The sequence below is a fragment of the Pteronotus mesoamericanus genome, unplaced genomic scaffold (assembly GCF_021234165.1).
Source record: "Pteronotus mesoamericanus isolate MK-2021 breed Mesoamerican mustached bat unplaced genomic scaffold, CSHL_Meso_final contig_134, whole genome shotgun sequence".
In the NCBI taxonomy this organism is placed as follows: Eukaryota; Metazoa; Chordata; class Mammalia; order Chiroptera; family Mormoopidae; genus Pteronotus; species Pteronotus mesoamericanus.
The window spans coordinates 68,225-81,971 of record NW_026555061.1 but is presented as its reverse complement, the minus strand read 5'-3'; the positions used below and the strand labels follow the sequence as shown (position 1 = coordinate 81,971).

Below are 13,747 nucleotides of genomic sequence, written 5' to 3'. Positions count from 1 at the left end.
CAGCGAGGTGGTGGCTCCTGTCTTTTGCTGTCTCGCTGTCCTTCTGCCAGGACGCGATGACTTGCTGATGCAAAGAGTCATGCTGGGGACCGGGGCGGGTCTTCTGGTCCAGGGGGGACGCCCAGTCTGAAGCAGCTGTGGCTGAGCCGGGAGCCCGGAGCCCAAGCGCGGCGTGTGGACACGCTCTTCGCCTGCCTCGACCTCTCCTCCTGCAGGGAAGAGCTGCAAGCCCTGGAGAGCCCCTTCCGGGCGCTGTGCTGCCTCCTCGTCTACCTGTTCGTGCAGGTAACCTCGCTGTGGCGGTCTCTACTCGGCCGCTCCCGCTTCCTGTTGTCCCGTGGGGGGTGCGGCGCCACCTCTGTCCACTGCCTCGTCACGAGCTCCGTGCAAAGCCCTCAGGCTCCAGGGCGGCCCCGCGTGCCACACGGAGGAGAAGCCCGTCTGCGTCAGACTGAGACGCGCGCTGCGCGTGGGGCCTGGGCCTGGAGCCCTGCCTTCCCTGGGTTCGGCTTCCAAAGCTTTAGGGCGTTGGGCTGCCCCCTCCCCCCGCTGTCGAGTCAGCGCCCGGTGGCGACGCCCTTGTGGGGTTGGCCCAGACGGTCAGAGGGTAGACGCGTCCGTCCTCGGGCCTGTCCCACCGCCGGACGCGGGTCTCTCCGAGGAGCTCCAGGTCCGTCCCGTGACGGGACGGTTGTCTGGCGGGTCTGTGAGGAGGAGGCCCGGGGTGCCTGCGTCCACTCTGCGCGCTGGCCCTGTCCCCTGGCTCTAGGGCCCCCTCCTCACCTCCCCACCCGCCTCTTCCCCGGGTCTCGGCCTCTCCTTGTTGCGCTGCCGTGGACCTTTTCGCTCCACGGAGGATCTGTGGGGGCTCCTCCCTGGGACCCTGGTTCCCGTCACACGGGGATCCAAGGGCACAGGTGCCTTGGGGACTCGGAGGGTGGAGCTGGATGTGGCCCTGGGCCTCCCGGTTGGCCCGCCGCGGGCACTCTGTCTGCTCACCCCTGGGCTGCCAGCTCCCAAAACTTGTGCCAGAAGTGGCCACCTGTGTCTCCAAGACTCCGATCCCTCCCAGCACCTGGAACTCTGTGCCTTGCCAGAGCATAAGCAGGCGCCTCTGCCCAGGGCGGCCCTCTGACCACCCCCGCGTCCATGGCAAAGGCCCCAAGCCCCCGCCAACGCTGCCCCCGCCCCCCCTTGCAGGTGGACACGCTGGGCCTCGAGGACCTGCATGCCTTCATCGCACAGGCCCTGTGCCTCCAGGGGAAGTCGGCGGGGCAGCTCGCGGGCCTGCAGGTACCGGTCACCGCTCACCGCAGCTCAGGGGCCGCGGCCGGCGCTCAGCCGGGCTGCGTCTGTCCTCGTGGTGTGGCTGTGGGGCTTCACCTCTCGGACGGCGGGGCCGAGTCCTGCCAGATCAGCAAAGCTGTAGGAGGAGCTAGGCCAGACGGCAGCCCTGACTCTGTGCCGGGGAGCTGAGCGGCCTGCGTGCCGCCTGCGCCCGCGTCCCTGCGTGACCCTGACTGTGTCCGAGTGTCCGCTCTGAGCCGAGGTGGCGGCGTGGAGGCACGGGGCCCTGTCCCCCACTGTGTGGCGTCTCCTGACTTCCGTGCATCTGGTCTCCACAGCTCGATCACATTGACCCCCGAGCCGTGCAGCTGGGCTCCCTGCTGGTCCGCGGCCTGACCACGCTGGTGCTGGTCAACAGCGCGTGCGGCTTCCCCTGGGAGGCCAGCGAGCTCGTGCCCTGGGCCGTGTTTGACGGGAAGCTGTTCCACGAGAAGTACCTGCAGTCTGAGAAGGGGTGCCCCGCGGAGGCGCTCGTGGAGCAGAACGTGAGTGCGCCGCTTTTCACGTTCGGAACGAGCCGGCGCGTGGGGCCGTGCTCCCAGGCCTCGCCGAGACTGTGTCCGGGGGGGGGGGGGGGGCTGTGTTCACCGCGGTCACTTTACTGGGGAAGACAGACTTGGTGCGGGTGGCCCTGGGCCTGCCGCTCCCGCCCGGGAGGGGCAGTCACTTCAGCAGCCCGAAGCCCAAGGCGGCAGGGCCCGCCCTCTTCTGGCTTCTGCCGCGACGCTTCCACGGGCGCCAGACCCCAGGTGTCGGCACGGGGGCGAGGGGGCGGGGGGCGGCCGTGTCCCGGCCAGTCCTGCGCATTTTTGATTTTTCAAGTGCACTCCCTCCCCTTTAGAATCAAGTGCAGATGCTTCCCGCCAAGCGGCCTCTGCAGACGTCAGACTAGTTCAGTGGGAACAGTGACGGTTCCTTAGCTGAAGGTGCCTCCTGGAGGCTGGCCGTTCGGTTAGGGATGTTGGCGGCTGCCCGGCCCCTCAGGACGGCGGCTCCGTGACGCTGGGAAGGTGTCCAGGCGAGGCCTCGGCCGCACGCCCCGTGCCCTCCCACGGGCTGGCCAGGGAGACGTGCTCTGAGCTCCAGCCTCAGAGAGGGCAGGCGGTGGCAGGAGCCACGGTCAGCTCTCACCCCCAGGAGGGCGTCGCGGGAGCCTAAGTGCAGGCTTCGGAAGCTGCCGGAATTACATGCCAGCTCCCTGAGCAGGGTGGCGACAGGGCCGGTCCCCACGGGGGTGGGGGAGGAAGGCGGCGCCCGCGGGCTGCGGGCTCCTCGTCCTTCTGTCGCCGGCGCCTCGACCCCGTGCGAAGCGCTCGCTGCGCGCGGACCCGGCTCGGAGCGGCAGGCAGGCAGTGGGGCTGCGGGCCGAGGGCCGCTCCTCCGCCTGTTGCTCGCACGCGGGCGTGAGGGCGCGTGTGCGGGCAGGTCTGCCCTACAGCGGGGGGACGTCCGGGGGCTCAGGACAACCTGTCAGGTCCCGGGGCTGACGGCACCTGTGCTCCAAGCCCGTGGGGACCGTCCCCTGGCGTGTCCCGGCAGTCTTTACGTCCGGCACTGGTTCGTTTGCAGAGGTCTCGGCTCACCCAGTTCCACCATCTGAAATCTGTCGTGTGCAAGGCCTGCCTGACGGAGGACCGGCGCATCGTCAGCCGGCAGCTCTGGCGGCCGCACCCCACAGGTGGGCAGCTGGGGCTCGGCGGAGGGGCGGGGGGTCCGTGGCGAGCAGTGAAACAGTGTGAGTGGCCGGCTGCTGCCCGGCTGCGTCCCCCGTTTCCCCTCAGCTCTATCAGGAGAATGTCTCTCGGCGGGTGCGGCTCCGTGGGCTGCGCGCCGGCCTGTGAGCCAAGGCTCTCAGGTCCGATTCCCAGCCAGGGCACAGGCTGGGGGTGCAGGCCGGGTCCCCAGTGGGGGGTGCGCAAGAGACGGCCACGCATGGCTGTGTCTCTCCCTCTCTTTCTCCCTCCTTTCCCCTCCCTGTGGAAATAAGTAAATAAAATCCTTTTTTAAAAAAAGAAAGAAAACGTGTTTCGGGGCATCCCCGTCCCCTGAGGGTTGGGCGCCGCCGGGGCACGTGCTCGCCGTGTGTGTGGGTTCGCTTTCCTCGTAGTGAATGTGTTCTCAAGAAACGAGAACACAGAAAATAATTAGAAATGACACACAGCAGCCTCCCGCGGTGCCGCGTGGAGAGGGCGTGGGTGGATGAGGCAGCGTGTCCTGCGCATTGGCCCTGGCGGCCGCCCCCGGCGCATCTCTGTGCCTGATTTCCAGGCGGCACCTCACGTGCAGCCCGATCAGGGCACAGAACACCGCTCTGAAACGCGGGCTCGCAGCCCTGCCATCCCCTGTGGCTCGCGGGCCCCCGCCGCTGGCTCCGTGGCTGTCCCCTCCTCTCAGCGTACACGCGGCTTTCCGTGCCTCACCTCCTTAAAGTGGGGGGCGCCGGTTCACAGGCCTGTGGCTCAGAACGTGACCCGGCTTCTGACACGTGCTACCCGCTTGCTTTCTAGGACACGGGTCACGTTACGCCTCCCCCAGCCATGGTGCGGGGCCCGGGACCACACGGAGAAGTTTTTGTTTGTGTTTTTAATGGTTTTTTGGGTTGTTTTTTCTTAAGATTTTATTTATTTCCAAAGGGAGAGGAAGAGAGGGAGGGAGGGAACCATCCCTGTGTGGTTGCCCTTGCGCACGCCCCACTGGGGGCCTGGCCCATAACCCAGGCCTGTGCCCCGACTGGGAACTGAACCCGCCTCCCTGTGGTTCGCAGGCGGGCACTCAGTCCGCTGAGCCGCACCAGCCTGGGCTGGAGAAGTTTCGTTTTTCACCTGGTGTGGTAGGTCAGGGAGCCTCCTGCGTCGGCCAGCGAGGTCGCCACAGCTTGCTCCTCAGCTTGCTCCTCAGCGGCCTTATTTTAGTGATCACCTCACGGCCTCGCTGGCTTAGGGTCCGCGTCTGTAACTGCAGCGGCCCCGTTCTCTGTCTTGCTCGGCCCGGCTTTTTACCCCCCGCTGTCCTCAGAGTTCTGCGTGGCGTCAGCCCTGCAGCGAGCATCCCGAGAGCCGTCACGGCACGAGGTCAGGACACCACCAGGGACGCGTGCGGCTCCTGCCGGGCGCCGTGTGGGTCCGGCCACGGGGCAGCGTCTGGGCGAGTGAAGGGACCCCCGACGGCGTGGGCAGAGCAGGCGCCCTCCCCGCTCCCCACTTCTCCAGGGCTCACTGCCTCTCGCGGGCGGCAGGCAGCAGGGTCAGGGCGCAGCCCGAGCCTGCTGTGGGCCCAGGCCTGCAGGCCGCCCCCAGCGAGCGCCTCCAGGCGCGGTGCCGGCGGCCGCCAGGGCTGTGCCCTGACCCCCTCCGCCGCGGAGGCCCGCGTGTGCGGCGGGTGGTGCCCTAACACCAGGGATGTCACGCGTGTGCCCGCCTGCACTGACTCAGCCTGCGCCCAGCCCCCCTGCACCCGCACGTACCGGGCCAGGCCTTGCCACCTCCTGCTCACGGGGCCTGAGCCCTGTGTGCCCGTGGCCTGCCTCCCGGCACCACTGGCAGCGCCGGCCCACAGCCGGGCGGGGGTAGGTGAGCCGCTGGGGAACCCCCCGCCCTCCACAGTGCGGGCAGAGCCTGGCTCGCTGCAGCGGCACCTCCTCTTTTTGTGGGTCGCCGTGAGGCGTCAGGGTGCTCTGAAAGACACGCGTCAGTAGGACGCAGTCAGACCTTCTGTGTTGAATTCCAGCAGAGACACGGGGGGGGGGGGGGGTGTCGGGATGGGCGCTGGGGGGCGAGTCCAAGGGAAAGAAGTGCGTGCGAGGTCAGTGCGTGGAGAACGGGGCTGGCGCACAAAGCCCCGCCCACGGGCGGGTGTGCCGGCCAGGACCCCGGCCCCAGGGCCGAGTCCGCCAGCACGGACCCAGGGCCCTGCCTGAAGGACCCCCGGAGCACCCCGTGTCCTCAGTCCGCCCCCGTCCCCAGCACAGGTCCCGGGACACGTGCTCGCAGGCGGCACCCCCCGCCCGCCCCACCACCCAGCCCTGGCACAGGGCGCCTGCGTCTGCACCGCCACGGCTTCCCCTTCGACGGTCGGAAACGGCCAGCCTTTGAGACGTGACGTGCCCCTTGGGGTCCGGCATCAGGTGGCCTGCTGACACGCTGACCATGCATCCCCACAGGGAGATGGGGAAGACAGGGGCCCGGCTCCCGCAGGACCAGCTCTGGGCACAGCCGATCCGGCCAAGGACAGCACTGGGGAGACCAGGGCCCAGGTAAGAGGGCGCTGCCCGCACGGGGGCGCTGGCACGTTCACAAGTCAACACCCGGGTCCTCCGGCCAAAGTCCGGCCCGAGGCCAGTCTGCTCCCCCCGCAGTGCGCTCCAGGCCCTCGTGAAGGCCCCGCGCGCCTTCTCATGGAGCCACAGCTCGAGGGGGGGCGGCCTCGTGGGAGGGCATCTGGGAGCTCCCCATGGCCCGGTGCTGGGCCGAGAGGCAGCCCGGCCGGGCCTGCGTCGCCCACGTGCGCGGGCACCTGGCTTCAGTGCCAGACGCCAAACGTGAGCAGAAAGCCTCACGCCTGTCCTTGATCTCACAGTCCTTACACTCGGGAGTTGAACTCTGCAGGCTTTTAACTGACCTGACAGTTTTCAGTGTACCCTTTCAAGCACAAAAACTCCTTTAATTTGATGTGACTCATCATTTTATTCACTTTTGCAAACCCTGTACGCCGAGGGGTCTCACAGAAGGCCTGCCGAGTCACGGGCGCTCCCGGCTTTGCACCTGCAGCGCCGCAGGCGGCCCCCCGAGTCTGGGTGTCGGGGGCCTCCATGGGCGCTGGGCGCGAGGCTGGCCGCTTCCTCTCGCCGCTGGATCAGCCCACGACGCCTGTGTTGGGAGTCTGCCGCATGGCTCAGCATAGACCAGTTTCATGAATAGTTTTGAAAGGCCCGCCAGCTGTGCCCAGGGTGCCGGGAGCCCCCAGAGGGCCTGACCGATGGGGCCCAGTGCCGTCCACCCTCTCGTGGCCCCCGTGCAGTGCAGGCAGCAGGCGGCTTCCAGTCACCCCGCGTCACTGGGCTCTTGTGCTCGAGTGCAGAGCTGCGCCGGGGCCCGGCACCCGCCACCGCCTCACGCCTGCTTCCCGTGAGGAGCGGCCGCGCTCCCCGCAGGAGCCACCGGCGGGGCCGGGGGGGTGCACGCTGCTCGGTGCCTTCGCCGCCGCGCCCCGCTGCAGCGCGGTTGTCACGTGGGTTCGTCTGCTGCCCTGGGGGCCCTGGACACGCCTGCCCCCAGGGCTTGGCCGTGCGACAAGGTCCTGCAGCCCTGGACACACAGCGGCGGGCGGGCCGGCGCGATTGCTTGGGCACGGTGCCAGGCTCCTCACTGAGGGCGGCCGCCTTCCCCGGGTGAACCGGGGGCCAGGAGGGCCTGGCCGGGTGTGGCTGCAGCAGGCGCACATCCATTCTTGCCGGCGCCCCGGCTGCTTCCCCGCCCCCACCTCCGCGTCTGCGCCCCCTGCCTAGGTTGTGTCCATCCCGGCCGAGCGGGTGTGCACGTCAGGGGACCCAGCACACACCCCTGGGTCCCTGGGCAGAACGGACCGGCAACGGCAGGGGGGCCTGGGCGAACGCTGCCCCGCGGCCCCCATGCGGCCCCAGTGTCGGCGATGGAGCGCGGCCGGGGAGACACGGGTGCCGGCAGCGCGCACAGGTTTTCTGATTTCAGGTGTTTTGTGTGAACTGTGTGTTTTACATGCACACACATAGTCCTTTCCTTTAATACGAATGGAACAGTTTTTCAGGTCAAGTAGTCCACTGTTTTAATTACTGTGATTGGAGTATGTCATCTTTATTTGGCCAGTGCGTTTTTTGCTGGGTTTTGTCTACCTCTGAACGCCCATTTTAGTATTTTCGGAGATTTTAAAGTATTCCAATAAAACGTTGTCACTATTTTCAGGACAGAAGGTAACAGGCAAATGCCTCTGTTCCTGAATGAAAAACTCAAAGTGCCTCTTTGAGTGAGTGTCCCCCGCTGCCCCAGGGCTGGGGGGCCCGGCGGGGGGTCCGCCCTCCTTGCTGGGGAGCCCTGGGCTGGGCCGGGAGGGGCGGGAAGGTGAGAGCATCAAAGCTCCCCCAGCTTTAAAATGCCCCGCAGCTGGGTGAGCCCCTTCGCGCTGGGGGTGACAGAGGAGGTGGGAAATTCCTCAGGCGGCAGCCACCAATTGGCCTGTGATTTCTCCCGATTTCTCTGTTGTAAAACTGCCTCTGATCATCCGGGATGGCAAGGGTGGGGCCTCACCCGGAGCCCCCGCTTGGGAGAGGTGTGAGCCACAGGGTGCTGCCCAGAGGGTGGGCGACACCCCCCCAGGCAGAGAAGCCTGATGGATTTCTGTGGGGAAAGTGCTGTTGTCGGATGTGGAAACCGATCCCCTTTTTGCCTCGTGGGGCAGCCCCGGCAGCTGCCCGGCCGCCCAGGAGCCCTGGGCCCGGCTGCAGGAGGAGCCCGCGCTGCCTGTCTCGTGCTTGGCCCCATGTCCCCAGGGCCACCTGCCTGCGAGGCTCTGTTCCCAAGTGTCCTTGGCAGGCGGTGGGGCTGGAGTCAGGAGTGGTTCCACTCCCAGTTCGGCCCCCGATTAATTGCTTCCTGCTGCAGCGGCACAATCGTGGGACAGAACCCAGTGCCAGGCGGCCACAGCCGGGGCGGGACGGGCTCTGCTGCGTGGTGTGTGGCAGGTTTCGTTCTTAGCTTTGTTTTCCTGTCCATTTGGTGCAGGAAACAGGCAGCAGGAGCCTGACCCCTGGAGAAGACACGCACCATCTTCCGGGTGAGTGACCGGAGCAGGTCAGCTCGCCTGCGACCGCGTGAAACACGCCGCCCCGACGCGCCTCCGCGTCAGGTGCTAGCCCTGAACAGAGTTCAGATGTTCGATCCTACCGACGTGTACCTATGTTCACGTGGTTTCGAGAAGAGTCTGCTTTCTGCAGAAAAAGCGTGGACAGGGGACAGACGAGGAGTCTGGCCTTGGGACCCCGTGTGTCCCTCCCTCAGCGGCACCAGAGCCCCCTGCGGGCTCGTCAGGAAGGAGAGGGCTGCCTCGGGGTCCGGGCCAGCTTCCCGCAGAAGGAAAACATCCTTTCAGTGACTTCTCCCTCCTCTCGCATCCCATTTTAAAAGACTTTATTGACCCCTTTCCAGAGGTTGCTCCATCCCCACAGCTGCAATCTGTCACCGTTAACACTTCCCTTCCAGCCCCCGCCCCAGAGTCCCCGAGGGAAGGAGGGTTTCCCCGTGAGCAGGGGCCTCGCCACCTTGATGCCGCGCGGGCAGCGGGCGCCCGCCCAGGCCGCCGGGCCAGCAAGCACGACGCCCCGCGGCGCAGCACTCCCAGGGCCGGCGCTCGCCACCCGTTCCAGCCGCATCTCCTCTGGTCCCCGGGAGCATCTGCACAGAAAAAGAAGAAGCCCCTTCCCCCTCCTCGGGGGGAGCACGCTCCGCGGGGGCTCTGTGTGGGGCTCACGACCTGGGGCGCCTCCTGGCTGGGTGCGTGATGTCCCCACGTGTGGCTCCAGCTCAGGGTTTTTGCCGCTGCGCATGGGCGGACAGGCCCGGGGCAGGGGTGGGGGGAGGGGGGCAGCGCTCTTACCCCAACAGCACAGCGAAGGCAGGTTCCTGGTGCTCCTTTACGTCGAAGGATCGCCAGGCAACCCAAGAATTGAAGCTGTCAGCCTAGTAACCTCTGGAGAATTGATAGCGATTGGAAGGCAGAGGCAGGCCCTTCCTGGCAGGCTTCGTCCCCCATCCCGGGGAGCTGGCGGGGACTGCCCAGCGTCTGGGCCACGTGCCTGGGAGGGCAGTCGCCCACCCAGCGAGGGCACCTGTGCTCGGTGAGGGGCCTGCCCGGCCCTTTCGGGAGAGGGGGCAGCCGCAACACCTCCGGGCCCCGGCGAGACGGCCTCCCAGCCCCGCGCCCTGACGGCCGCCGCACACCGGACCGCTGTCCCGCGCCGCCTGCGGGGCCTGCAGCCTTATTCCCAGTTTTAGACGTGCTTTCTACTTCATTCCTCTTAGGACTCCTGTTTTCAATTTAAACCCCTAAAATCCCATTCCTTCCATTTCTGCTCGTTTGAGACACTGCTACCTCTGTAAGTTTCATGTCTTTGCTGCTTATTTGTGCCACTTGGAAGTAAGTTTCTGCTCCTTCGGCCCCCCCGGCCGCCCCCACGATGGCCGCTTTCCCCAGACGCCTCGGCCCTGGTGCACCGGCGCGCCGCTGGGGTTCGGCGAGCAGCTCCTCGCCCGCGTGGGTGCCGGCTTCTCCGCGTGGGGAACCCGCGCGGGGTGTGTTTTGGAATCTTGATACTTTATAAATTTTTGCTGTCAGGTCTTCTGATGAAAGTCCCCTATCTTATTTTTAAAATGAAAATAAAACAATATACTTAGTACTTGAAATTAAATACAATTTCACATTTCCTCGATTATTTAGGAAACACATCGCCTACCAATACACTGGGGTCTTTGTGAAGGAGGTTGAGTTTTGCCCCTGCTTTTTCCACACCTGCTGCGATGCCAGTGCGCTCTCAACCCTCCGCTTTGGCGATGGGCTTGTGTAGCACCTGGGTTTGCACGTGCTGAGCCCCTGGCCCCCGGGGCGTGAGCAGGGAGGCTGTGGGGGGGGCCTCTGCTGTGCCATGGGGTTTGGGGTGCGGGGACCGATTGTCGGGGATCTTGGCCTGTGACGTCCTTTCCTTGGTAGTGTCCTTGTCTGGTCTTGGTGTCAGGGTGATGCTGGCTTTGTAATAAAATGAGTTGGGAAGTGTTCCTTCCCCTTGAGTTTTTGGGAAGACTTTGAGAAGGTTCGGCAGTGATTCTTTTTTTAACGTTTGGTAGAATTCCCCCAGGGAAACCATCTGGTCCTGGGGGATTTGGGGTTGCTGGTTCGAGCCCCTTCCTCACTGACTGGCCTGTTCAGACTGTTTCCTCGTGTCGCAGCCTGGGAGCGTGTGCGTCTCCAGGAATGTCTCCACTGCTCCCAGGTGGTCCAGTTGCTGGTGTGCTGCGGTCCTTCGTACTCTCTTTGCCTTGTATTGTTGATAGTATTTGTAATGTCTCCGTTTTTGTTTGTAATTTGTTTGAGCCTTCTCTCTTTTTCTCTTGGTTGGTTTTGTGAATTTTGACAAAGTCAAAGGTTCGTCAATTTTGCTTGTCTTGTTGAAAAACCAGCTTAGTTTTCTTGATTTTTTTTATTGTCTCTGTTGTCCGTGTGCTACTGATTCCTGTTCTCAGCTTGGTTGTCTCCTGCTCTCTGCTGGCTTTGGGCTCAGTCTCTCCTTCTTGTTCCTTGAGGTTGTGTGTGTGACATTGTCCTTTTTTCTGGATGTGGGTACTTACTGCTGCAAACACCCCTCTTAGAACTACATCTCCTGGGCTTTTTGTATGTTGTGTTTCCCTTTTTGTTTGTTTAAACACACTTTTTTATTTCCTTTTTGATTTCTTCCTTGACCCATTAGTTGTTCAAGGGTGTTTTTCATTCCCACTGATTTGTGAAACTTCCAGTGTTTCTCGTCTAGTTGCATAGCACTGTGATCAGAGAATATGCTGCAGGGATTTCAGTCTTCTTAGCTCTTTAAGGCTTACCCAGCGCGCCTCACGCACCCTGCCCGGGTGTTCCCATGCATGTGCGAGAAGACCGTGCACCCCGCCACTGTCGCGGGGGGGCTCTGCCACATCGGCAGCTCCAGCTGGCCCCGAGGCCCCCAGCGCCCGCGCGGTGACGCGGCTCCGGCTCAGCCCCTTCTGAGACGTCGGCTCTGTCCCCTGGACGGTCATCGCTGCCCTCTCCCAGAGCCCTGGGGACCTACGTCCCTTAAGCAGCCACGTTTCTTTGCTTTCCACTACAGAAAATGACTTGGAGGCCAGAATCATTTATAGCCAAATCAGCGTTCTAGTGTAAGGAAAAGTTAACACGTTTGCAGGAATTGAAAAACTTCGATCTACAGATCCCTTCCAAAAGAAAATGGGTGTGCTCTAGCAAAATGAGTGTGTCTAACCAGAATGCGTGGTCTCTAGGAAGCCGTGTTGAACAAAGAGGCTAGTAAAACACATAGACATTTATGAACTGTAAAAAACAAAGAAGCAAAAAATCTGAAGACTGAAACCAGATTATTACAAAGAAAATGATGTGTGATTCTGGGGAATAATATTAAAAAGAAAAGTAAAGGCTAACTTTGTTATCTTGTGAGACAGAGATAGATTTTCAATAAATCCAGGTTTGTTATTTAAAAGGTGTATGTGTGAAATGTAAGGACATGCACCGAAAGGAAGGAAAGGAGGAGAGAAGACAGATAATGACAACGGACGGGTGGGTGGGTGGGTGGGTGTAAGTCTGTCATACTCTGTCTGCACCCGGTGTCGTGAGTCAAAATTATAATTTAAAAATTAATTATCAAAATACAAGGAGAAACAGACCCAATGATAGTGTATTTAACACACCTCTCTCCCAGAGATGAGCAGATCAAGACGACCAAAACTAGAGACGTCCATTTGAGTCAGTCTGAGAAGTGTCGTAGAAACATACAGAACAATGTATGGGCTTTTATTTATGTTTTTTTCAAACTCATACTGACAGTTTGAGAATGTATTCATGTGTTAGGCATCCAAGTGAATCTCAACCAGTTTAGTGAAAAGTAGAAATCACAGAGCCGTATTTTCTGTCCAGAAGAAAGTAACTTTGAAAACCAACAAGTTAAAAGGAAAAATGTTTCCACTTGGAAATTAGCCCACCATTCTAAGCATCTACTGAGGAGATGAGCAAAATTACTTCTGAAATAATAATAAAGGTGCTACATTCAAAACTTCCTGGGCAGGGCGTGGAGGGCGGAGGAGGAGAGGCCAGCGGCTCCGGCGCCGGCAGCGGAGGGGTCGGCTCGGGGCGGGGGGCGGGGAGCCGCGCCGCTCGCTCCCCCCCCCGCCCCCGGCGCTCGGCCGCCGCCCCGCAGGCCCGTGGCAGCCACGGCACCTGTGTCCCGGGGCGGCTGCTGGAGCCCCGAGGGGGCGGCCTCTCCGCCGCCTCGTCCCCGAAGGCCCGTCAGAAATCATCCTTCAGCCTTTGGTCGGCGACCTCCGCAGGCTGAGTCTGCCTCTGCGGCCAGCGATGGGCAAGGCAGCCCGCGTCCCGAGCCAGAGCTCCCGGAGAGGCCCCGCGGGGCGAGCAAAGCTGAAGGCCTCCCCCACCCACCGCCGACACCCACCCCCCACCCGCAGCCCCCGCCCCGCAGCCCCAGGTGCCTGTCTGCCCAGGGAGGGGGCTCGGGGCTCACCTGCCCTGGGAGGCTTTGCCGGGGTCCCTGGTGGCTTCTCCCCTCCCTTCAGATACACCGCCTGTTTGACTTTTCACTGTACTTCGAGGGAAAAGCCCTCGGTCCAATGTTCCCTGTTCTCTCATTTCCTTAGTGTGGCTGGTTTTGGACTCCAGGAGCTCAGAAAGCACTCAGAGCGCAGTTGCCAGGCTTCCTGTTAGTGAGGGAGTCAGTGGCACCGGCCGTGTCTGGGTTTCTTCCTTCGAGGACTGTTCCTCCGGGTTTCTTTTCCTGTGTGTGTGTTCGTGTGTGTTCAGGCCCGTGTCTCTTCCCTCCAATGCCTGGTGACTCTGGAGTGTCCCCTCATGTCGAAAAGTCAGGCCTTAAGGGGACTGGGCGCGTGCCCGGTGGGCGTGGAGCCGGGTCCCTGGGGGCGCTGGCGCTGGGCCCTGCCCTGCCCCCGAGGCCGCGTCCTAGAGAAGAGAGGACACGGGCGGATGGCAGAGTTCGGAGAAGCGGGCGCAGCCCCGGGGCCATGGGGGGCCAGACAGGCCCGGGGGAGCCCGGCCTCTGGCGGGTTAGGGATCCAGCCCCGTGCGCGTGGGCGGGAAACGCGGCGGGGGGGGGGGGGAAGTGGAGAGGAGCCTTCGGGGGCTTTGTGACTGAAGCACCAGCTGCTGCGACTCGGGCCCCCAGACCCCCCAGGCAGGACTGCGTGCGGTCAGGGAGCTGCGGCTGGCGGCGCCGCCCCTTCTCGGGGCAGCGGCGGGGGCGGCCCTCATGGCCTTGGCCTGGCCCTCAGTCCGTTGCTTGTGTTCCAGGTGGTCCAACTGACGCCTCTGCCGGACCCGACCTGCTTGCGGCTGCAGAGAGAATATTCTTTTAATCTTGGGTGTGGACGTGAAGCCAGCACACCTCGCTCAGGTGCCCTCAAGGCACGTGATGACGCACTGAGTTTCCCGTCACTGGCGGGCACGGACGTGAGGAAAGCTGCGTGGTGTTTGCCGCCCCCCCTCCCCCAGCGGCAGCGGCTGGAGCGGGAGGCCCTTTAGGAGAGGCAGCCACGGCCACCGGCGTCCGTGCGGCTTCACCCCTCAGAGGCCCATCTTTGGTCGGGGGCTGTAC

At 63.3% G+C, this 13,747-nt stretch overlaps 1 protein-coding gene across 1 annotated transcript in view; it reads left to right on the top strand.

Annotated features, from left to right (window-relative positions):
- The window catches only part of FAM120B (family with sequence similarity 120 member B), a 32,455-nt gene extending 18,938 nt beyond the window's left edge, over positions 1-13,517 (top strand). Inside the window, exons 5-11 of the mRNA XM_054595245.1 lie at positions 113-285; positions 1,201-1,293; positions 1,626-1,832; positions 2,917-3,025; positions 5,507-5,599; positions 8,100-8,151; positions 13,444-13,517. Coding sequence (XP_054451220.1) covers positions 113-285; positions 1,201-1,293; positions 1,626-1,832; positions 2,917-3,025; positions 5,507-5,599; positions 8,100-8,151; positions 13,444-13,456 — 740 coding nt within the window. The 3' untranslated portion in view covers positions 13,457-13,517. The remainder of the gene's footprint in view (positions 1-112; positions 286-1,200; positions 1,294-1,625; positions 1,833-2,916; positions 3,026-5,506; positions 5,600-8,099; positions 8,152-13,443) is intronic.
- The last annotated feature ends 230 nt before the right edge of the window (positions 13,518-13,747 follow it).